Source organism: Struthio camelus, chromosome 3, assembly GCF_040807025.1.
Source record: "Struthio camelus isolate bStrCam1 chromosome 3, bStrCam1.hap1, whole genome shotgun sequence".
Classification (NCBI taxonomy): Eukaryota; Metazoa; Chordata; class Aves; order Struthioniformes; family Struthionidae; genus Struthio; species Struthio camelus.
The window spans coordinates 42,019,657-42,044,672 of NC_090944.1; the positions used below are offsets into that span (position 1 = coordinate 42,019,657).

Consider the following 25,016-nt stretch of genomic DNA (forward strand, 5'->3'; position numbering starts at 1 on the left):
TATGAGATCCCCTCTCAATCTTCTCTTCTCCAGGCTACACAGGCCCAGCTCTCTCAGCCTTTCTTCAGAGGAGAGGTGCTCCAGTCCCCTCATCATCTTTGTAGCCCTCCGCTGGACTCTCTCCAGGAGTGCCATGACTCTCTTGTAGTGGGGAGCCCAGAACTGGACACAGTACTCCACGGGAGGCCTCACCAGGGCTGAGGAGAGGGGCAGGATCACCTCCCTCCACCTGCTGGCAACACTCTGCCTAATGCACCCCAGGAGACCATTGGCCTTCTTGGCCACAAGGGCACACTGCTGCCTCATGCTTAACTTGTCCACCAGCACTCCCAGGTCCTTCTCGGCAGAGCTGCTTTCCAGCAGGTCAACCCCCAGCCTGCACTGGTGCCTGGGGTTCTTCCTCCCTAGGTGCAGGACCCTGCACTTGCCTTGGTTGAACTTCAGGAGGTTCCTCTCCGCCCAGCTCTCCAGCCTCTCCAGGTCCCTCTGAATGGCAGCCCAGTCTTCTGCTGTGTCAGCCATTCCCCCCAGTTTAGTATCATCAGCAAACTTGCTGAGGGTGCACTCTGTCCTTTCCTCCAGGTCATTGATGAATATATTGAACAAGACTGGACCCAGGACTGACCCCTGGGGGACATCGCTAGCTACAGGCCTCCAACTCGACTCTGCGCCATTCACCACAACCCTCGGAGCTCGGCCATCCAGCCAGTTCTCAGTCCACCTCACTGTCCACTCGTCCAGCCCACACTTCCTGAGCTGGCCTAGGAGGATGTGATGGGAGACAGTGTCAAAAGCCTTGCTGAAGTCCAGAAAGACAACATCCACTGCTCTGCCCTCATCTACCCAGCCAGTCATTCTGTCATAGAAGGCTATCAGGTTGGTCAAGCATGATTTCCCTTTGGTGAATCCATGCTGACTACTCCTGATCACCTTCTTGTCCTCCACATGCTTAGGGATGGCCTCCAGGAGGAGCTGTTCCATCCCCTTTCCTGGGATGGAGGTGAGGCTGACAGGCCTGTAGTTTCCTGGCTCCTCCTCCTTACCCTTTTGGAAGACTGGGGTGACACTGGCTTTCTTCCAGTCCTCAGGCACCTCTCCTGTTTTCCAGGACCTTTCAAAGAGGATGGAGAGTGGCCTAGCAATAACATCTGCCCAGCTCCCTCAGCACTCGTGGGTGCATCCCGTCAGGGTCCATGGATTTGTGGATGTCAGGTTTGGACAAATAATCTCTAACCTGATCCTCCTCAACCAAGGGAGAGTCTTCCTTTCTCCAGACTTCCTCTCTTGTCCCCAGGGTCTGGAATACCTGAGGGCTGGCCTTAGTAGTGAAGACTGAAGCAAAGGCAGCATTCAATAACTCTGCCTTCTCTGTATCCTTTGTTACCAGGGCACCCGCCCCATTCAGCAGTGGGCCCACGTTTTCCCTAGTCTTCCTCTTGCTATTGATATATTTGAAGAAGCCCTTCTTGTGGTCCTGGACATCCCTTGCCAGATTTAATTCCAACTGGGCCTTAGCCTTCCTTGTCGCATCCCTGCACACTCTGACAACGTCCCTGTATTCCTCCCAAGTGGCCTGTCCCCTTTTCCACATTCTGTGTACTTCCTTCTTCTGTTGGAGCTTTGCCAGGAGCTCCTTGCTCATCCGTGCAGGTCTCCTGCCCGCTTTGCTGCACTTCTTACTCAGAAGGCTGCACTTATCTTGAGACTGGAAAACAACCAGCCTCCACCCTTGTACGAGAGGAGATATTTTCTCAGAGAAAAAGTAAACAAACCCTTTGAAATTCGAGGAAGGTAGAAACCTTGCTTTTCCCTTCCCAGATTTCCTGCAAAGCATGTGATGGTCATTGCCTTGTGCAGAATGAGGTTCAGCTGTCTCTGAGCAACCCAGGTTTTGCCCTTGAGACAGCAAAGAAAAAGTAGCAGAAATAGGCTAAATTTAATACTGCCATTCTGAAAATGGAGACAGAAGAAACAAACATCTTAAGCTTTGGGATGGCAGGATGACACTTCCCAGAGCTGGCAGAGAGACAGGTCTTCCTAGGCAGACCCTGGCTCCCTGGCTCCTTTGCCACGTGGCAGCCAGGAACAGGAGGACACAGGCAGCCACAGAGCACCCTGAGCACCACAGTTTGCATACATACATGATTGCCTGTTCCTTGGTGTCGCATCCTGTGCCTTTTCAGGGATGCTCCTTTGACTACTGAGTCAGCACGGTCCAGCACAGACCATGGCCGTGATATGAGACAAACAGGGTGAGATGTTCTCCTTGACATTGTGATTTTGCCTAGAGCTACACCTAAAGCCAACAGTGAATAGCCTTATGTGCAGCATATAAAAATGAGAAACCAACTTGCATGCTTCCCACACATTAAAAAGTTGGCAGGCCGTGTTGTCTCTCTTGCTTCAGCAGTAGTATTTTCAGAGAAAAGACAGATACCCAGAACTTGCTGAAAATCCCTGCACACTGGGAGGTGGGATAAATCCAGGCCTGCATGATGATGGCTTGAAAAATGATTCTTTATGGTTCTGTCCCCAGAATAGCATAGCTTAGGGCTGAGTATCAGCTTACCAGTGGAAAAAACAGAATGATTTAAAAAGTGTTATATAGCACAAAATATATAAACAAAATGAGATAATTTCTATGTTTTCCTTGGTTTCTGTTCATTATGAAGCATACGGCCAATTTCTCCCCTTTCACTATTTTCCTCAATAACCTAGCTAGGTAAACATGCTTTTGACAGTGTTTATACTACAACAACATAAGCACACGAGCTCTTGCATCAATAATTTAAGCAAGCTTTATAAAACACAATAAAAAAGTGCAGATTAAGTGAAATAGATGTCTACCTTTTTTCTTTTTTTTTTCTTTTTTTGGTGAGTGAAATTTATACCGGTTAGGTGGTGTAGTTAAATCCCACTTGTCTGAGAAGTTTACAGTACTATAGTGAAGAATACCTAAAGAACAAAGAGCAAACTTCTATGAGAGTTGCTGATTATAGCAGTCCTAATATGTCACAACAGAGCTATAACAACACTCCGGTATTGGAAATATTTCCCACACAGCATTGTAAACGTAGTTGAACTCCGATTTCAGTAATCTTTCTCTAATGTCAAGGCTGACTGGAGCAAAGGCGGGGAGCAGCTACAAACCATGTCTAAATACAACTCATTCCATGTTCAGTTTTGGTTTTTAATAGTATGCAGTTTTACCAGAACAAGATCAACAACCTGCAGTAAGGGTGATTATACTGACTAGATTTAAAGCAAGATCTCTGGAGATGAAAAGCTGGAGCAATATCCAATTGGACTGACAGGCTTGTGCTCAGAAATCTCTAAATTCACCCCTCTCTCATAATGTAGTTGCAGGCATAGTAAAGAATACTAATAACCTGAGTTGGGTTAGTAGGGAAAAAAAATGAAGTGAGGTAACTTTTAAAGAAAAAGGTACTATCTACTTTATATTACGCTATACATCAGCCGGGGTTTGTGATTTGGAAGAAAAATAATGGCTCAGTAATAGCTTCTAAATAATAATAACCTTGTATCCCAGTACTGTTCCAATCGGCCATGGCCAGAAATGTGCATCCAAGTGCATGTTCTCAGCTGACTGAATAGCCAAGAGGTGCTGGATATCCAATAGTTCCTGCTGAAATGTTAAAAGTTAACATAACCTTGCTATTGGTAAGAATTTGGATTTAGCATGTAACTTTAGGCAACCAGTCCTGAAGTAAGTTAGCTTCTGGCCTCTCACTCTGCAAACAGCTCTTTTGCAGACAGGCTGCATCGCCTCTCTCGCTCACAGTGGAGATTTGTTCACATATCAGTAAGCTGCTCGTAGTCTTTCAAGCATTATATTAAACTAGTCAATAAGCAGATAATTTGCTTTAGTGGGATGGGGAAGGGAACGTCAGCATTAAGTGCAGGAGAGAGGAATGTCATTCACGCGAGCATGTACTCAGAGTATTGTACTTCATCACCTTTCCCAATGAAAGAGCAGCATAACTTGGTTTCTGTAAGTGGTTAATCCACTCCTTGTCATCTTGCTATTTCCACTTGCACGTTTAAATTAGGGTTTTTTAAAGTGGTATTCCAATGCTTCCTGATTGAAATTTTTAAGGTGTTTTAAAATTATCTGCAGGGTAACTGAGCCAGATTTGGATTGGTTGTGTATAATAACACGTTTGTCAGTACTGTGAGGCAATATAACAACACGCTGCAAAACGTGCCATTAGAAATGTATACTTGGTACAAGAATAAGAGCATTTAATTGATTTACCTTTACGGTCTAAATTTTTTACTCTTAGTCATGCACTAAGATAGATGTATTTTACACAGTGAGAAACGTACCAAACATCTCACTTACTAAGCAGCATCCGATGGTGTCAGAGTTCTCCCAACTGCGAGCCAGTTCCGCTCCATCTGTGGCAACCAACGGAGGCGATAAGCAAACCGCATTGCTTTTCAATATTAATGAAAAGCAGACACGGTTAATCATGGGCGTTTAAACCATCTTAAGCAGCATAGCACCAGTCTTCAAGAAGTTGAGGGGGCTACCATTATAACACTGTCACGAAGTAGCAAATTATTACTCCGATTTTAGAGTTTGGAAACTGGGGCTTAGATGTGTCATGAAATTTCCCCAAATTTGCTCAGGAACACTGTTGGCTGTGCTGATAAGAGAACATTGACCTCCTGCCAAAGTAATGGATTTTCTGTAGTATCTTCCATGCCCTGCACATTCAAGATAAATCTGCAACAGTTAAATCAGAAAACAATCTTCTTTCTGACAGTTCCTCATGATATTTTCCCTTTTCCTAATCCAAGAATTAGTTTTTCCTATTACCTCATTCCATAAAAGTACTTTCACTCTAAAGCTGAGTCCCAAGACAAAACTAGCCAAGGCTTTTAGCTCCTTTTATATGCTGTCCCCGAACTAGCTTAGGAAAGAGGAGTTGCTGCATATTTGAGGTCTTGCCTGCAACATGTTATACTGCCTAGAGAAGTGTGGAGCAATTAATTTTAGACGTTAAAATTAAGAGAGTTTTCATAAAAATCAAAACAAAAATCACAAAGACTGTACTTCTTTGTATGCTAAATAACTAGCTCAGATATATTCTTTCCCAGTAAAAATAAAGAAGGTTTGCAGCACCAGTAGAAAAAGTACTTAATATCAGTGAAAACTTTTCTCGTTTACGAAAATTTTGTAAAATCTATATAATAAATTGTTAATAAGTACATTGCAGAGAAAAACTTTTCTCAGACAAATATCTACATTGATCCTGCCTCCTGATAAACCTGATGATCTCATGTTATAGTAAAATATCATGTCTAATCACGTCCTGCTCTGCGTGCCTATAAAAAGGGATGGTGCGTCTGAAACGAGTACCACATTACCGTCTCACCCACCCGAAGTTTTCCGACACAGTCAGGCAGAATCCTGAGTATACTAAAGGGCAACATGATAGATGCTGAACGCTGTTCACAAAGTTGCTGAAAATCAGAGGGCTGGGTAGGACACTGGTAATTATGTGCCCTTCCTGATATTTCCTGAAGGTGTCACCTTTGCTTTTCTGCCTGCTCGCGAAGCGTCTGCCCTCTGAACGGGGGAGCAGAGCTGGGAGGAGGAAGGGCAAGCTCCTTGGGGCTTCTGTCTGCTCCAGAAGGACAATTTAGGACCTTGTCCTTCATGTGTCGTCTGCTCCTCTTGCACTCACCCGGGATTCATCTGCTTCCTCCTGCAAAACACATTTCAAATAGATTTTGACAGTAAGCGCGATGAGAAAGGAATCAGTTGACATGTTCTCCTTGCATTACACCATTTATTTATATGATATTGACACGGGATATTGAAACTTCTTCATCTTGCAGCAGGGAGTGAAAAAAATCCATGCGTCTAAGCAGTTATTACTTTTTCAAGATTAGAGGCCTGCAAAGCTCAACCGGAGATGGTTGTGCCTGCTAAAGACTTGTCACACAGTTACAGGCTGGGTTAGGTGGTGAATGGCATGCACATAAACACTGCTTATGCTAACCATAGAAACGACCGGTTGCATGCACGGACCATGGGTCTCAAGACTGTTTGCGTGTACAAACTTGGTTTTTACAATTAACACTAGCAGAACAATTTTTTTTTAAAGGGATCAGTAATAATCAGCATGAAGTTCTCTATTTAGATTTAAAAAATAAATGCTATTTGATACCAGAAGATCACTTAGGCAGTGGAACTTTTCAGGATGCAAAATAATAAGAAAAAAATTTAAAGACAGTACAATGTGATTGAATCACTACCTGCAGCAATCATGGAAGGGTATATTTATTTTATGTCACAAAAGACTATTAAATAAGTTATGAAGTATTTTATTATTTCAAAACTCCGTAACACTTCGCTGAAATAACTGGACCAGAAATTAAGGGGAAACGCAGTCCTCAGGAAGACCAAATGTGGAATACCTGTGGAAATGTTTCGTCTTTGCAGTGTTGCTCAACAGCAGAGCATACTTGGGGTATGCTTATTATTGGGGTAAATAACATAGTTATCCACAATTTAAAAGTCAAAATCTAGGAGGAGCATATTTCCTATATGCTACTGGTATACATGAGGTGAGGTAACCTGCATTTAAAATAACTATGAATAGATGAGGCCAGTCTTCTTTATACCATTTTGGAGTATGAGCACTACAGGCAATGTGGGAGAAAGAGGACTATCTGTACGTATTAAATTTGTAATTCGAAACAGCTTGCTTACCTGCAGTTACATGTGTTTCATGAAATCTGCAAACCGCTAATTTCATTTTAAGTAACTAAGCATCTGATCGAACGCACCGGTTTGACAGCTGATAAGCATAGCCTGGAAAGTGTGTAGGATTTTGTGTTTCCACAGCCTAACACCAGTCAGAACTCCACTGCTCTGCTGCCTTCCTTTCAGCTGGTTTTAAACAGTGTGCATGTTAATGAATAAAACATTGCAGTAATCAGGTTGAGAAGACTTAAAGCCAGGGATAGAATTTGACTTCAAAAACGCAAAAGTCTGGAAATGTTCTCCGATGGGAAGCAATTAAAACAATATAGAAAAGTTAGGTGTTATTGGATCTTGCACAAAGTAAACAGAGCAGCACAGCCATGGTAACTACTGCAACAGTTCATCTTTTCTCATGGAGCTCGGAGGAACTCACAGAGCTACTGATCTTGGAACTCCTTTATTTTTTTCCCTGCTTATTCCCTCTTCCTTCTTGATATGAACCATCATCAGTGGGCAGGTGAAGAGGAACTGTCAATCAATATGCCGCTCAGGGCTCAAAAGATATGCTTCTTGTCAATAAAGGTAAGTGTACCCTTCCTCCCCATCAAAAATATGTTCTTCCCTAGTTGCCTGAAGCCCCAAATCACAGGACTGAGCACTTCTTTTCAAAATTTCAAGTCTCACTTGCAATCGTTGAATAGCCAGCACACGGCTGCACCAAATTGCCAAATTTTTAAATGGAAGGTGCACAGCTTCCAGAAAATAAATAGAAAAACTGTCAGAGAATATATGCAGATGAGCCAAATATGTAAAAAGAATATTATTTTTAATAATTCTCAGACAGGTACTAGCAAACAAAGAGTCAGAAAATACAACAGCATGGCACTACTCTTTCTTTATTCTCTGTCTTTTTAACTAGAAAAGCACACATGCTATACAAAAACCTAAAATATCGAAAAACAATGAGCAGTGGTCGTTACTGATGACAATCTAATGAAGTTAGTACAGACACTATAAGGAACAAAATCTGGACCAACAGCTTAACTGCCCTTATTTAGGTGAGTATTAATTACACAAACTTCATTCAGTAATTATTCCTGCAAAGCTTAATCCTCTAACATGTAATCACTTGTAACAGTTATTAAAAAAAGGTATATTTAAGACTGTTGTAAAACATTTAAGACAGAATAACAAAATGGTACTCCAGAAACAGCAGAACACCTCAAAAAAAAAAAAAAACCAGAAAAGCAACGTGGAGACCATTTACCGGGGCTGCCTGCATAGACTTAACATGCTCACGTGATTCTAGAAACAACTTAACTCAAGATTTTGGAAATTTTTACCAAGAGGAATCGTGCTGCTTGAAAACTAAATGTTTTGACATCCTTTTGAATGTGGCTGCTTCTTTAAATATCCGCTCTCTCCGGGGAATAGCTCCTGACTGCTAACGTTTTACAACATTTCATGACCGATTGTATGTATTTGCCTTGATTTTTGGGAGGGGGGGCCGGGGGGGGGGGGGGGAAGTGTTCCTGAGTGAGTGCATGTATTTTCCTTGAAATCAGTTGGCAGAATAAGAGCAGGGGCTGACAGAGCCGCACGTGCCGGGCCGGGACTGGCAGAGGCAGGTCCGCGGGCAGCGCAGTGTCCGCGCCGGGCCCGCGGGGGCCGGAACCAGCGGGGCCCCCGCTCGCCCGCTGCGCTGCGCTGCCCGCGCCGGCCGCCTGCGCGGGGCCACGGGCGGTACCGCCCGGCCCGGCCCGGCCCGGCCGCCGCGGGTCGCCAGTGCCCCCTGCTGAGGGCGCCGGTCCCGGGCTTTAGGGAGAAAATGCACCGGTTCAGTGGAGAGCAAGTAACTACGCAAGAGGAGGTAAGGTTCCCCGGTGGAACTCGTTACTCCTAACTAATGTGCTCCTCTAAGCCAAAATGCCTTCAGTAGGTCTCCTCAGCCGAAGGAAATACACCGAAGAGACTGTCAAATATTACATTAAAGAAAAAAAAAATCTGTTTGTTTGGTGACTGGGAATAAGACCCTAATCAACGCTTGGGGTCTGAAATAAAATTACTCTTGCGAAGTTATTGTAGGCATTGCCAGTGCCCCCCTCTCAGCCAGAAATTCATCATCCGTTGAACACAAGTAAACAAAAAATGTTTGTTACGTTCTGGGGCTTGTTTGCTTTAGCAGGAAACTACCTCAACTCGCACACTACTCAAGTGTACAGATTAGCTGTGGAAACAGAGAGGTAGTCTTATCGGTATGGATTTAAATATGGAAGAGACAGTGAATGGAAAGAACAACTTCAGTCAGATATTTTAAGTTACAACTGAATCGTAGGTTTGTGGCCCCAGACAGCATGTTCTGTGCATTGTTCCAAAACACTCATCTCTAAGCTTTCAACCATTTCTCACTTCTGCTCCACCGAAACCTTCTGAGAAAAAAATTAGTTTTGTTATCAGTATCTAATAGAAGGAAAGTAGAATAAAGGTGATAATCATTTTCAGCTGAGTTATAAAGGTAGTCTGCTACTTTTCTTTATGACCCATAATTACCTTCTAAGCCATCGTTCCTTTTTGAAATGTGTAAGAGTTTTTGTTCCGGTACATCATCTTTGCACTGTAAAAATCATTTTGGAACCGTAGTTTTGCAGTGCACCTTTTAGAAGGTAATGGTTTAAATTTCTAGTTTCTCTCTTTATTGCAGTGATAAGATAGCTGCTTCTATAAAACAGTCTAGATAATATGTCATATCTCTCTTCAGCAGGTACTGCACACATGATATAGGAAACTCTTCTGCTACTGGTTACTCATTAAAGTTAAGTGACAGGGATCCACACAGCAAGGTTAAGTTTCGACATTTTAAACCCTGCTGAAAGTTGCTAATAATATTGTTTAATTTTCATTCCAAGGATTTTTGGCATCATGAACTTGAGCTCTATGTTCCTCTTCTCCGCAGCGGGAATCAATGAAACACCTTGCAGAATGGCAGTCTTCGGGAGAATAACAAAATAGAGGCAGAATTTGACTCCTGCTTAAATTAAACAACTTAAATGAATGTCCTATTAATGAATGTCCACTTAAGTGAATGTCCTATTAACCAGAGGCAAAGTCAGATCAAGATGTTCAGAAAGGACTAGAGACATCGATGTTCAAATAGTGAAACGCTAATGGAAGCTTGATTTTCAAACCAAAAGCACTAAACACTTTCTTAAAATGGTTCATTATGTAGGGCATCTGAAATCACTACTCCCTTCTAAAAAATGTCAGTTTTGAAATGGTGCCTTTTTATTTGAGGAAAAGAAAAGGTTTGTATCTAAGCCTCTCCGCACAGAAAAAACCTGCTGTAAAATATCAACTAAGTTCAAGCCATCTCCTAAGGAAATGAAAGAGATGAGAAAAGGAAGGATTTTCACTATAGGAGAGAGGGCTGGAGAAGGGAAGTACTGGCCTGCAGGACTGTGGGTTCCATTGTAGGGACAGGACAGGCACCGAAATCTGTGCCGCTCCTCGCAGGAAGGCTTAGAGGCAAATGTGGTACGACGTCTCCCTTGGGTCGTTCTCCCACCTCTGCGAACTATTCCCCTTTTTGGGGGAAGCAATTAGAGGAGCTATTACATTGAACCACTGCTACCCTTTCAACCCTGTGCCCCCTGCACCTATAGTTGGTGATGTGGCAGTGGGAGTAGGATACCAGCAGTGACAGATGCTTATATGTCCTTACAGTAGTGACCAGGTCAAACTTATCAAAGGGTTTTTATTTCACGGAGTAGGTCATGAAGTATTCATTGCCCTGGGTTATTTAGAATCACCAAATAATTTAGGCTGGAAGGATCTTCTCGAGGTCAGCTACTCCTGCCCGTCCCAAGCCCCGCTAACCTCCAAGTTAAGCCAGGCTGCTTGGGGCCTGCTGAGTTTTAAAAAACCCCAAGGCTGGAGACTCTGCAACCTCTCTGGGCACCTGTACTGGTGTCTGACCACCCTCATGGTTAAAGGTTGGCTTTTTTGCGTTACATCCGTATTTGTACATCTTGCTTCTCACGTAAGTGCTCCTCTAGTGAATCTGGCCTCTAGCATTCGATCATCCTGTCGCCAACTCTACAAGGATGTTAAAAACCTTTTCCGGTTCATACACTTTCTTGCAGACAATGATGTACATGGAGACTTAATACAAGTTAGCGTCAGACACATAACAGCCTCTTTTTCCTTCTTCCTTTTAAATAAAATAGCTATTTCCAGCCTTTCCTAGGAAGAGAGCTTTTAGATCATCCCTTTAAGCTTCTTGGAAAAAAACCCCTATTCTTTACAAATATCTTATTCCCCATTTTTATGATTCTTGCTTGCCTGTTGTTGCAAGCTTTGTCTCACTATTGTTATTTCCCACAGCCTCACTAGAGCACCTATATTCCTTTTAACTTTTGCCTTCTTGGTTTTTTTCTTCATTTTTAATGTTCTCCTGATGCAAGTTTTTAACGTGCACACTTTAGGATGAGATTTAAACACATAGGTGACTAAAGTTAAGCACCTAACTATGCAGGTAGAAGCCTAAGCGATTCCCTTCTTGATTGCTATAGTTCCAACAACTCCCATTGAATTTGATTATTTGTCCAATAAAACACAAGTATTTGAGGGCCTTACTGACCTTTGACATTTTCCCCTCCACTTTTATGTTTTACCTAATGATAGGAATAAATCTCACTGAAGTCAGTAGGAATGCAGTAGCAGAAAGGAAGAGCCCTAAGTATGTAATTCTTATTTGTCTTAGAAGGAATTTAAAATGCAAAAGCTTTCCAACAAGTACTTGTTTTCTAATATAGTAATGGATTTATATACTTTCAGAGTTTATATCTATTCTAGCATTCTGTGATACCCCTAGTTTATGAGCAGGTTATAGTTATGCCACTTGGGTAACTCAGAGGGCATCAAGGTCTTACTCATACTCTCTGAGGCTCACTGAGGCATGAAATTAAAAAGGTCACATATTTTTATAATTTTTAATGGAAATTGGTAGTAAATTTTTTAAATTATTTTAAAATACACCTGCAGAATATGTTAGGTTCATGACTGATCATCTAATTCGGAAAGAATATTTCTTCAAAAAGAAGAGTCTTCCAGACTGTGTGCAGTACAGTTGTCTATTATTGAGGCCAGTATTTCTGCTAGGAATAAAGCCTAAGACATAGCGGCATTTGCATGCAAGATGAACGGCTGATGACCATTTGAGAATACTAAATCACTCCTAGATTCACAAGAGTTTAGATACAGTGAAACTCTGTTTTAGCTCCTAAAATTTGCACTCCCGTTCTGACGGCAGAAACCAAGCTGCTATATTGGGAACTAGGCTATCTCAATAACTCATGAGGCATATAGGAGCCTGCATATGGGGGTCACAAACACCAGGGCGCTGAGCAAGGAGCCTGTTGAAGGGGCCAGAAGCTACCAGAGCGCGTCTTCTGTCGCGTCCCTCGCTCCAGAGGAGCCGCGGCGCCTACTCGGCAGCTCCGAGGTTACAGAGCTCCTCGTTGCCTCGCGTTGCTCCACCTCCTGTGAGCAACACAAAAAATGTCCAGTGTTTCTGAAGTGAAAGTGCTCCGCAGTATGAGCACCTGAAGCAGTTGACTCTCTCCATATTACTCTCCATGGATTTTCTGAGAATTATTTGGGATAGGGAGAGCAAGGATGAGGCTGTCTCCCTCATCTAGAGACATTTAAAGTTAAGAGTATTTTTCTGTGTAGGAGAATTTACAATCCTTTTGATAACGGACCCTCTGATATCTCTAACAATTTCATGCAAAACAGTCAGGCTCAGGAGAAAGGAACGAGGCACCCAGAAAGAACCGTTATGATGCTCACAGCTGTATTTTCTTACAGAGTAAGAAGAGTCTCATGATTATGATACTCTTAAGGATCTGAGAAATTGGGGTTGGGGGAGAGCTCTTAATCCCAGTCTCCTGTATCTTTGATAGGTGCTCTTGCTCTTAAGTTACCACTTAAAAGAGGAAGGTAAAAGAGGAAGGCACAATGTCACTTCTTAGCTTAGTTTAAGAGAATGCAATGATACCATGTTACACATGTTGTTGATCAATCTCTCAGGCAAGGTACGTGGAGAAAGGTATAGCCTGGGCAAACAGGCAGTATAAATGCAAATTATGGTCCAGCTGTAGACTGAAGGGCTTCTAGGTATTTTCAGAAGAAAAATTTTAGGCAATTCTGAAATAGTCACGTCAAAAAAATGTCAATGTCAATGTCTTAAAGATTAGGCCATAAACACATAGGAATTTTCAAAACCACAGCTCCTGTAGTTCAAACAGAAGAAATCTGAGAAGGGGAAGGAGGAGATTACCAAAAGTTTTATGTTTGGCAGACAATGAAGGAACTATACTCTAAAGAAAAAGGTCATAATGAGGGATATCAAAATATTATATACTAGCTTCTTCCAGTACACAAGCAAACCCCTCTAGATGACCTATCACATAAGCTAAGACTATGCATTTGGTTGCGTCTTAACAATGTCTAAGCAAAGACATTGTTGTGCCTGCATCTTTGACAATTCAAACATCAAGTTGGGTTTCTACACAATATTTCCTCCATACCCAAAGAAACCAGAAACAAATTCAAACCAGAAATCTTTGCTTGGGATTGCAATCCCCCAAAAAGAATGTCTTCCTGCTGAATGCCTAAGTAGCCATTACTAAGGCTCAAGGATTTCCAGCACGTTTCAAGTTCGAAATTAATTTTATTTTAGTTCAGGGAGTTCTTTTCTTTTTTTTTTTTTTTTGAGGTTTTAGTCTGTTTTACCTACATATCTGTCAATATTTTGACCTTACTGGCTTTCCTGTAGGTCTACTGTGGGTTGTTACTGTGCCTGCTGGAATGAATTGAGTAGTTGCACGCCAGCCAAGTTGCATTCTTCTCCTTGATAATAAACAATTTTGAAGAAAATATTCTAAGGTTCTACATTTCACTTTCCTATTTAGACACTGTGTTTGGCTATAAAAGACTATATTAAACACTAACACTTTTGAGTGACATGTTTATCTCAAAATTGGTATGTATTGAGGGGAATATAATTTAAAAAAACTAAATATTTTGAGAAGTGAAACTTTTTATTTCAAAAAAAATTTCATATTCTATTATATTTCCAGGTCATGTACAGTAAAGTGGTTTGTTGTTCACAGTATAAAGTCCTTTCTTTTCTTCAAAATGGAGCAAATGCTTTGGTGTCACTAGATTACAGAGTGGGAATGATCTATGGAGCAGATTCTGCTACTGTGGCAGAGTTGCTGCCCTTGAAGACATATGGTGTTGTTCTGGCACAAGGCTGTTTGGTCAGAGAGCTGAATAACGGAAGAAGGACACTTTGGACAGAGGGAAGAAAAGAGCCACAAAATAATGGGGGGAAAAACAGAAAACAGAAAGTAAAAGAGCAGAGTGGAAGAGCAGTTATAAAGAGATAGTGTTGGAGGCTGAACATGACTGAATGGACAATTATGCCTTATTAATGGGGAGTGCTGTTTAGATGCTTGGTTAAGTAGGAATGAATAGAATCAATTAATTCTCTTATCAGGGATGAATATCTGATCAGAGTAAGAGGAAATACTAGATGTCAGGAAGCAAAATGAGCATTTTGCATGGAAAGCAAGGCCAGGAACCGCTGCCCTGAGTTTGGTGCAGCACGAGGGGGAGGCTGAACTGCCTCACTAAGTGTGGCCAGCAGAGCCCACTCCTGGCAGAGGAAGCTGAAGGGGCAGAGTGCAAGGCTCTCTCCAGCCAGGTTGGGCTAGCCCTGGGTTTTACAGACGTACTGAGCCAGCCAGAGTCACTTCTGGCATACCTCCCGTCAAGGGGGCAAAGGGAAGAGGCATTGAGAGAGCGAGCCATTCGCTTCCTCTGCTCAGATTAAAAGGTAGCCTGAACTGGTAGTTACCCCGAGTGCTTATTGGTGTCAGTTGTGGTGCACTTGAAATGAAAGCCTCATCTCAATACAGCACTTTGTGGAGACAGGACTTCCACAGAATTATCAAGCTTGCCTAACATACTTAAAAAGGATGTTGAAACTAAATTTCCTGTCAGGGTGCTCCCTCCAGGCCAAGGTTGAGGGCTGTCCTGACGGCGGCGCAGGGAAGGTTGGGCAGTGTATTCTGCGCTGTCCATGCACATGATGCCAGTCTTGCCTCTTTCATTTCTATGGAAAGAAGCTTGCAGAAGAATACTCCAACATGAGGAACTCAGGGTCCGGCTACAGCTGCTAGTGTGCTGCACGCTCCGGCTAGACAGCTTGTAATATGCACCCTGCCATGCTCTTCACCTTGTTTGCCATTTTGCTAATTATTTATTTTGCAATAATGGTGATTCATTTGGGGTTTCCTGGAGATGCAGGCCATATATCACAGGGCCACACAACAGTTGCACATACCAAATGAACTGTCCTAACACCTAATTGATTTGAAAACTTATTCCTGTCGTATGCTTGGCTTCAAGAATAGTTATATGCATCCCCTCCTCCATATAATTAGACGGAAAGGTCAAAATCTTACAAAGAGATGCAAAGCCACAGTGTATGTGATATCTCACAGCATTATGTAACACAAAAAAAAAGCTTATTCACAAGCAACTTAAATGAACTCAAAACATGATACCATGGTAAACTGACCTTTGCAAACCATAGCTACCAAGGCCCTCCAGCTAGCACTCCAGCTGCCTTTCTGGGTAAAACAGCTACTATACGTATGTGATTTGTACTATTCTTTTTTTTTTTTTTTGGTAGTACTGTGTCTTACAATGTTCTATGTATTTATGCTAGCAACACCTCCAAGAATGAGTTGCTACCACCCTCAGTGACAGATATGAAACTATGGCACAGACAGGCAGATTTTTCAAAAACATTTAGCTGCAGACAGGGACACAGCAGACTTTGAAAAATTCATTAGGCACCTGACTGTGACTTCAGGCAACTAGGTGCTTAGGTAAATTTGACTTGAGTGGGATAGACTCTAGCTCATATCCGACAGGGCTGCACAGAGCAAGACTGTGAACCCAACAGCCTGAATTCTGGCGACAACCTTGCACAACTCAACCAGTCGTCTTTTTTTTCCCGAACAGTTTAACAACGTTTTTCTTCCATTAGTACCTGTACCACGTGTTATGATCACATCAGGCTTTTTGTGTATTTATTTCTGTTAAAGTATGTGAGTGCAGCCATCATGAAAGCCTCTTTTAACTTCTAGTACTTCTATCCCCAAAATTCCAGTTAGTAAATGTCTTTAAAGAGAACTTCACATATTGTTGCAGAAATATATTCTGTTATAAATATAGGAATGAGGGAATATCAGTACTACTTAAATATTTTCCTCATTTATTCAAATTGAACCCAGAAACACCGATTTCAGACAACGTGATCCTAAGTATTGGAAAGAAAATCTTGAAAAACCTAAACATATGCAACATTTTGTAATTGTCCAGAACGGGTTATACGTCCTTCCAATGCTGGTCCTTCCACAAATCAAGATATATAACATTTGATTGGAATAATGCAACATGATCTTAAAAACTGTGATACATGATTTTGGAAGAATGTGTTGTTGCCATTAGCAATACAGCGCAGCAATATCTGCTCCTTGGTTGCACTCATATAGACCTTTCCTGGTCCTACTTGCAGGGTGGACGTAGTACACCTGCAGGCAAGGAATCTAAGTCCAGATTCCTTGGAAAGTTCTTGCCTTGGCCATTACGTCAAGTAGATCCTGTTACTGACACCTGAACCCAGGACGATGCCGCGCTTTGAGGACGTGCTAGAATTTCACACGACTCATCTCTATAGGTGTTACAGAGTCTGAAGCCAAACTAGCAGGGAAATCTCTTGTCTTACAAATGTAGACCCTTATTCTGCATTAAGAACTGCATTAATACTTAGAGGATCGCTAGAACTTTTTACATAATATACGCCTTCTGCCTAATACAGGGATATCAGCTGCACGTGAACGCTAACCCTCTACTCGGTGTTTGACTGACATATCATGCTCTGATTATCTGACATGCTAACAAGTGAGGACTTCATTAATTGCCACCAATCTTTTCATAATACACACTTTTTTGAGCATTACTTACCAAAGATAATGGAAAAACACTTTTGTTCACACATAGTAAAATAAAATACTTGATTTATCACTAACTATGATATTTGTATGCTTCTGGGTGTCTTTGCATGTATGGCTACATTTCAACACTGGCCTACGATTTGTGCTCACAAACTGTCTTCCTTGCTATTATTTAAATGAATAGATGGCTTTAGGAACCACTAGAGGGCACAGAATTATAACCATATTTCTTTGAGGGTAACAAACAGTGCATCGGGAACAGGAGTTCAGTAGTTTTCACGGTTTATTGTCCACATTCCCCAGTTTAACGGCTCGATCCTGCCAACGGCGATGCCTGTGTTCAGTTGCGCTACTCCAAGGAGTCCATCGGAGATCGGATCGCCCAGCCACGGCCACTACACGAAGCTCTCGGGCAAGCGCGTGCAGGCCTGGGGCCTTACAGCGCGGGCAAAGCCAACGAGCGGCTGGAGCGTGTGCTTGCAGCTTAACTGCACGTTTTAGCTTTTGGGAATTTGAGTACCAATCCTCAAATATTTTCCTCAAGTGACTAAGGCCGACACAGTATAAATCTAAGCGTAGTGACTGCGACATAACTAACTTCAAAAGACATTCTATACATATTTTGCTCTAAATGGGTACATGGGGATGAGAAAAATGAAAAGACTATAAACACTTGCATATCAAAACAGAGAAATGCAAACAAGTCGTAAATGAAGGATTAACTAACTCAATTTCCAATTCAAAGAAAGAGGAGTAGATACGGGCTACTGGAAAGCTTAAATATTAATGGGGTTGCTGTGGATACTTCTACCAACTATTTAACATTTGTTTGGCCATGTGCGCTGTTTCTGCCACCCCTTACCATGAGTGTGAACCCGCTGGGCTTCACGTGCAAAAGGTGCTGTTTGCAGGTGTTTGCATTAGAGGAGGAAGTGCAATGAGGAAAAGAAGACGACAAAATTCTTTGTTCAAAGGCAGCCGATCGAGGGGCTTTGGAGACAGCGCAGCAGTCCGTAAGCGCTGCGGCTGGAAACATCAGCGCCGTGTTGCCTCAGCTCCTTGCCAGCTCACGCCGGCAGCCGGAGCGCAGCAGCTCCCTTCCTGCTCACTCGCGTTTTTTTCGAAAAGTTGGAGATGCGCGTGCAAAGTTGGGCCCGGCCTCCGAGGCGGTAGTTAGGGAAACGCCAAACTTGACTGGCTCTGGCGATTGCCCCAAGACGGTTTTCGGGTCGTGTCAGCGGGCCGCGCTGCTGCGTTTGGGGACGGGGCGGGGGGAAGCGCAGCCCCACGCTGCCACCTGCGGGCGCGCCCCCCCGCGCGCGCTCCCCACGCGCGCCCCGGCGCGGGGCGGGGCCGCCCCGGGAGCGGGGCTGCGGCGTCACGTGAGGCGGCGGCCGGCGGCACGCGGCTCCCGGGCGCGGACCGGGGGGGGGGGGGGGGGCGCGGACCGGGGGCGCCCGCCGAGCTCCGGCAATAAACGGCGCCCAAAACCCTCGCGGCTCCCGCTACGCCCCGCCGGCTCCGGGCGCGCCTGGCGGAGCGGCCGGAGCTGCGGAGGATTTCTGTATTATTATTTGGGGGGTGGGGGGGTATTTAATTTTTTTTTTTTTTTTTTTTTTTTTGCAAACTCACCTTGATGCGCCGGGGAGTTAAACGCCCGTCCTCAGCAGGGGGAGCTTTCTTTTCTTGCGCGCACCGAGCTGCACCGCTGCTCCCTGACCGCACCTCGCCGGGGTTGGGGCCGCCGGGCGCCCGGTGGGAGCTGGCGAGCCCGGGAGGGAGGGCTGCTTGCCGCTGCTGCTGCTGCTGGGATTTACTCGCTCGCCGAGGCGCGGGGCCGCGGCAGCGCGTCAGACTGTGCAACGCCGGGGGATTTCCCGTCTGCTGGCCCGCCGTACCCCCGCCCGGGGCCGGCCGGGGCTCCCCGCCGCCCGCCGAGCTGCCCGCGGGCTGCCGCCGCCGCCGCCGCTGAGACTTCCAGCACTTCTGTTACTTTCGCGGACTTAAATGGACATCTCCCGAGAGCGCGCGTAGCCTGCGGGAGCCGCGCGTCCTGCCAGCCGCTCGCCCTGCCGTGGCCGTCGGCGCCCCCGGGCAAGCCGGGCCGGGCTCGCGTCCCGCCGGGGCGCGCTACTCGCCGACTTTCGCCGCCGCTGGGAGCCCGAGCAACAGCTTGCCCGGCCGAGCGAAGCGCCGCCGGAGGGCGGGGGCAGCGAAAGGTACTGCCGGAGCCCCGGCGCGCAGACCTCCCCCGCCGCGCCGCCGCCGCCGCCGCCGCCGGCTGCCGCTGCCGCCCGCCCTCCTCGCCGCTCCTCCCGCCGCCCCGTCCAGCGCTTCTCGCCGCCGCTCGCCCGGGCCCCGGGGCCGCGTTGCGGGGCCGGCGGCCCCCGGCCAGCGGCGGCGCCGCCTCGGCGGACAGCGCACCCGGGCGGGGGGCGGCGTCGTCCCCCCCCACCCCCCCGCGCGAAGCTGCCGCAGCCCGGCCCGCCGCGCCGGGCGAGCAAAGTGGCCCGCGCCCCCCGGCCCCGCGGGCTCCGCTGCCTCCTGCGGCCCGCCGCCGCGGCGTGCCTGGCCGCCGCCGCCCGCGCCCTGCTCCGCCGCTGCCCCGGCGCCCGCCCCGGCGCCCGGGGTGATGCCATGCCCCGCAACCACGGCGGCGGCGAGGAGAGCGGCGGCTCCGCGGGGCTCTGGGTGAAGAGCGGCGCGGCCGGGCGCCCGGCGGCGGGCATGAAGGATGTGGAGTCGGGCCGGGGCAGGGCGCTGGTGAACGCGGCGGCCCGAGGGGACGGCCTGCTGCTCCTCGGCGGCGCGGCCGCCCCCGCCGGCGGCGGCGGCGGGCTGCGGGAGGGCCGCCGCGGCAAGCACGGAGCCCGCATGAGCCTGCTGGGGAAGCCGCTGTCGTACAGCAGCGGGCAGAGCTGCCGGAGAAACGCCAAGTACCGCCGGCTGCAGAACTACCTGTACAACGTGCTGGAGCGGCCCCGCGGCTGGGCCTTCATCTACCACGCCTTCGTGTGAGTACGGCCGCCCACGTCCCGTCCCGTGCCGTGTCGTGCCGTGCCGTGCCGTCCCCCCGCGGCGCCGGCCGCACCTGTCCCCGCGGGCGCGCAAGCGGGCAGAGCCGGCGCGGTGCGGCGCGGCGCGGCGGGCCGGGCCCCTTTCCTCCTCCTCCTCTTCCTCCTCCTCGTGCTGCCCCGCGCTCGCCGAGCATCGCCCCGTGCCGCCCGGCCAGATTCAACGCGGGGGCGGCCGCGGCCGCGTGGGAGCGCGTGCGGGGCCCGGCTGCGGTGCTGGCGGGGAGTGGTGGTGGGGGGGGGTGAAGGCGGCCCCGTTCATCCCGCGGGAAAAAACCCCGCGCGGAGCGCGCGCGCTGCCGGGCCCCCGCGATAGGAGGCTCCCTGCAGCGCCCGTCGCCGCGGCCTCGGGGCCGCCCGGGCCGCGTTAGCGGAGAGCCGCGCCGTTTGAGCGGTCCGTGCCGTCGGGCTGCACCGCCCCGCGGCCGGCCTGCGCCTCGCCGGGGCGCGGGGCCGGGGCGCCGGCAGCCGCGGGCTCCTTCCACGCGGGTTTCCCTTTCGGTGCGGCGGGGCTGCTGTTGATGGACGTGGTGTTGCTGTCGTGCTCAGCGCCAGCGGGCAGCGCTTCAAGGCTGCGGGCCTCCTGCCGGTAGCCCGGCCCGGGGAGCGCCCACCTGCAGCTGCGGGAGCCAGAGGTGTCCCTCGGCCAGGGCTTAGGAAACAGCTGAGCAGCCCAGTCAACTGGGAATTAACAGTTCGCTCACCTTGCTCTCCTGATAGTTGTCATTTCTGCTCTCTTGAGTTTAGCAAGGAACTCCTCCTTTTGGGTGAGCGCTTTGTCCGCGCTCTGAAAGAGCTGTGACTGTTGCGCTGCTCTTTGAAGAGTGTCGTTGCCACTGTGCCATTAAACTTCTGCTGGTTTATCTACCGTGGGACAGTTACGTGAGAGGGGGATCTAAGATCCATCACTACCTCAAGTATCCATCTCCACAGTCTGTGCTATTCCTTCTCTCATTAACAAGCGTCTGGTGTTAAGGGGCTTCCTAACAGCAGAAAGGCCCAACTTTAAAGCCCTTTTGGGTGGCCCATCAGGACGTGCAGTACAGCATGCAGTGCCGTCTCCAGCCTGGGGTCACTGCAATTGCTCCTAGTCCTAGATGAAAATATTGCCATCAGTTACAGATGGAGAATGATAGATTTTATTATCATTCAGGTGGACAGAGTTGATCTTCAGTATTATCCCAGATATATCTGTGTTTGACCACAGAAAATGTATCTTGAAGAAAGTGGAGAGTTTAACTGATCTGCTGTACATAACTGTCTCTTCCGTGGTACTAGCTAGAGTCAAACTACTGGTTACAGCAGATTTAGTGAAAAAGCAACTATTCCCTAAAAGTTCCGTTGGATAACGTAAAGAATACGCTTCTCCCAGCAGCAGGGGAATCCCCAAACCCTACTTTAATAACAGGTTTTTATAGCTGAAGCAGTTTTTTGCCAAGAACATGACAGTGTGATTAATGAGATACTTCATAGACAGATTTACTTAGTAGATCAAAATTGCTGTAGATGATAAACAGTAGAAATATACTTAATGTTTTGTTTTATTCAGTAAAAGGATTTTTGTCTGCTCAGTACAGCTGCTTACCCTATTATTTCGCTGCGAAAATCTACACTTACAAACAGAACTTCCTTCTTGGAGAGCATTTATTTGGTACATTTTGCTACTTAGGTTCTTACAGGAGTCAGCTGTTATCCTATGGAATAGGTAGTACTTAATGTGAAAACCACTGAAGTATTTGCTAAGAATTGTCTTAGTGCGCTGTCTTAAGCTGCCATATAAAATCTATAATTGTAGCTTTGAACCTTTCTCTCTGAGAGCATGAGGAAAATTAAAACAAATAAAATTCAAGAGGGAAATAAAGTTGAAAAGTTTAAACTTTCAAAAAAAAAAAAAATTTCCATGCAAAGTGAAGTCATGACACAGCAGCACTGTAAACAAGGAAGATCGCCAGCTGCGTTTAGATAATTGCCTGCATAGAAAGAGTGCCAGTTTTAATTTTTAATTGCAAATGGCAATTTTGGCAGCTGTAAATGCCAATATTATATCTTTTATCTGAGCAGATCTGTGTGAAAGAACTTGAAACGTTGTGGTGATATAAAGGCACCTAGTAATAGTACTACCTTTAAGAATCTGTCACTGCTACAGCTCCCTGTTTTTAAGGTGCGTTTTAAGTAGACACTTCAGGTTGCATTGGATGACGATTTGACCAGCTTGGTTGCCCCCCTAGAAGTTATTTTATTGTATTTATATCATTTTGAATTAATGACCGCAAATATTTAGATAGTATTTTTGGTGTTGTGGGTTCATTTCTTTCCAGCCACCTGCACCACAATTGCATCTTGGAAAATTTGTTTTCTTATAGAAATAAAAAAAAAAAAAAAGTGCCTGAAAGTCTTCAAACACTCAAGTAACTCTAGAGTTCCAGGGCCATTACTCAGCCTGTGGCTGAGACTTCTGCTCCTACCTTTGCTAAGCTATGCTTGATCAGAGCAGAGCCCCTCGGAGCTCTGTGCCGTTTCTGCTGCAGGAAGGGGCTGTCAGCTGTAACGCTCGGTCTACATTGTTGGTCTCCTGAAATGAAGCTCGCTGATATGCCAGTTGAAATAACCTGTTTGCTTTCAGAGTTTCAATTTAATGCTTAAGATATGTAAAGTTTAGGTTTTGCTCGCTTGTTTTTGAAATAAAGAATGAGGACTTAAGCACCATTAACCAATAAGAAACCATTTCTGCAGTGATATTTTCATTTCTCATTTCCATAGGGAAAAACACCTTAGAGCTGAGAACTGTGCATAGTGTACTCCCCTTTTTTTCTTTTTACCCTTTTGAATAAGAAAAAAAAAATAGGACAGCCACCTGAGGAGTGTTGTGACCTGCATTCAGAAGTCAATTTGTTAGTTTATTCATAAATATGAACTTGCAAAATGCTAGGAAAGGCAGCAGTTCTGCAGGCTTCTGCTACTAGATTAGGCATTTACTCTTGAGCCTAGGCCTTTGACTTCAATATGATTATGCCGGGTAGTAGAGCTGCAAGTTGCATGTTTCTTGGTTCCCGTATGTGTACCGCAGTAGCTCGTTACATAGAAGCCCTACTGAAAAACTAAGATCATTCCTGTAACGTTTTGAAAAACTGCTTTTCACATACCACAGGCTTCTGTTCTTAATCATTTAGGAACACTTACTTAAAATATGAACACTTGTACAATCAGAAAAGAGCATTCATACCGTTTGTGAGTAATGAGTCAGTAACTTAAACTCCTGCTAGTAAAATATTTATGCCGCACCACATCACATAGGCATGGTGTATGTGCGTACTTAACGTGTGCACATGCGTTAAAATGCTGTACTTTTAAAAGCATTGTCTTGGGATGTCATAGGATTTCTTTTTTTCTTCTTGCTGTTTGCTTAGATTCTTTTTGGTTGTTTGGTGTGATGAGAACGTAGGACGAATACCGTGACATTGCCTGAGACTGATCAAAGGGGAATCCCAGATTTGTTGCAAATTTAACTCTGGGTTTCATCTTCAACTGTCACAAAGGTTTTGTGTTACTTTTATTCTTAATTGACATTCTGAAAAAGAGATGGCCTGAGCTGTTCATTAAACAATATTGCTCTTTGATACTGTTTATGCTGGTAGGATATAATTAGTTGCATAAGTTTCCTAATTTAACAAGTTAACTTTATTGTTCCTGAAATAAATCTTCAGTTTCTTAATGACTTCTTTATCATATATTCCATGGAAAAGGTCTTTAATGGTGTGAGTAGGTCCTCCTTATTACAAAGCCACCACCTTTGCTCTGGAAGTTTCTGAATCACAAATTGCAGAGGACTGGATGTGTACACCAGGGTGGTATCACGTTGCATGACCTGTTTTGATATGTTTCCACGGGCATCCTCTATTGGTCCTTACTAGAGACTAGATACTGTGCTAGATGATCTTATGATCCAGGATGATGCTCCTCTTGTCTTTTGCATTCTTCGTGGAAGAGGCTGAAAAGTAATTTTATGAGAAAATCTAATGAGGCCACCAAAGATTTAACTAGCAATTTTAGTTATCCAAATGTGCTTTCCAAGCATAGTTTACTGATGATCAGATTGCTATTGAACAACAGTTTGTTTGCATGTGAGCTAACAGTGCTGGATCATACTGTGCTGCTGGTATCATTAGGGAGGTTCCACATTCTTACTTAAAAAGCAGTATGTGCAACAGCCTAAATACTTGTTTTTTTTTTTCTCCTACTATCAGAAAGTGCATGCATGATTTTATTATTCTATTCTGTCCAGCTCAGGGCATCTAATGTACTAGTTTTTAGCACTCTGTGGCTAGAGCTAAGGTTTTCCTCTTTTCACGTACCATTTCAGAGTCAGGGCCTGATGTTGTTAAGATAACACTGTATTTATATTTACATTAATCTCCCCCCCCCCCCCCATATTTACAAATAAAAGCAATGTTGACAACATAAATGATGTTGCAAAGTAAATCGTACTAGGTTACTGAGAGGGTAAAAATTTATAACTGTTTCATGTATCACCTAAATTTCAGTAAGCATTTTCTTTCAGAGAGTGACAATGAATGATGGTAAATACTTAGACTCCCTTCACTATAAACCTGCAGCGTTTTGTCCCATGTGAGGAAGTCTCTGGCCCTATATGTATGCGTATTTCTCATTTACATGTTGTTTGGAAGGGGCCTTTGAAGATCATGGGGTCCCGTTTGAAGATGCCCTCTCCCCCCGCATCAGGTCAGCCAGGCCTTTGTCTAGCTGGGCCTTGAACACTTTGAAGGATGGCGGTCCCGCAGCCTTGCTGGGTAACCTGTTGCAGGACTGCACTCTCCTCCTGTTGTGAAAGGCTTTTTGGTCTTTTTGGTCAGCCTGAACCTTCCAAGTGCAGTTTGTGGTCATTGCCCCGCATTGTGCTGTCTGGCACTAGCAAGGGAGAGCGCTTGGCTTCTTTGTCTTGTAACGTCCCTTCAGGTCGCTGTAGGCTGCTGTTCGATCAACTTGACAAGCTCATCTCCTCCAACCTCTCTTCGTAAGACATGTACTCTAGGCCCTCGCTGTCTCGCTGCTCTCCTGGGTCTTTCCCAGCTTCTCCGCATCCCTCTTCAACTA

The 25,016-nt window shown here is 45.7% G+C and overlaps 1 protein-coding gene and 1 long non-coding RNA gene across 2 annotated transcripts in view; one reads left to right on the forward strand and one right to left on the reverse strand.

The window, feature by feature from the left end:
- Positions 1 to 916: 916 nt before the first annotated feature.
- On the reverse strand, positions 917 to 19,951 carry LOC138066710 (uncharacterized). Its single transcript, XR_011140111.1, has 3 exons — positions 19,789 to 19,951; positions 18,463 to 18,865; positions 917 to 5,735 (listed from the first exon to the last, which is right to left on the reverse strand). It is a non-coding gene; the product is annotated as an uncharacterized lncRNA (long non-coding RNA).
- Positions 19,460 to 25,016, forward strand: part of KCNQ5 (potassium voltage-gated channel subfamily Q member 5) — a 304,972-nt gene continuing 299,415 nt past the window's right edge. Inside the window, exon 1 of the mRNA XM_068937551.1 lies at positions 19,460 to 19,844. Within this exon, the coding sequence (XP_068793652.1) occupies positions 19,468 to 19,844 (377 nt within the window). The 5' untranslated portion in view covers positions 19,460 to 19,467. The remainder of the gene's footprint in view (positions 19,845 to 25,016) is intronic.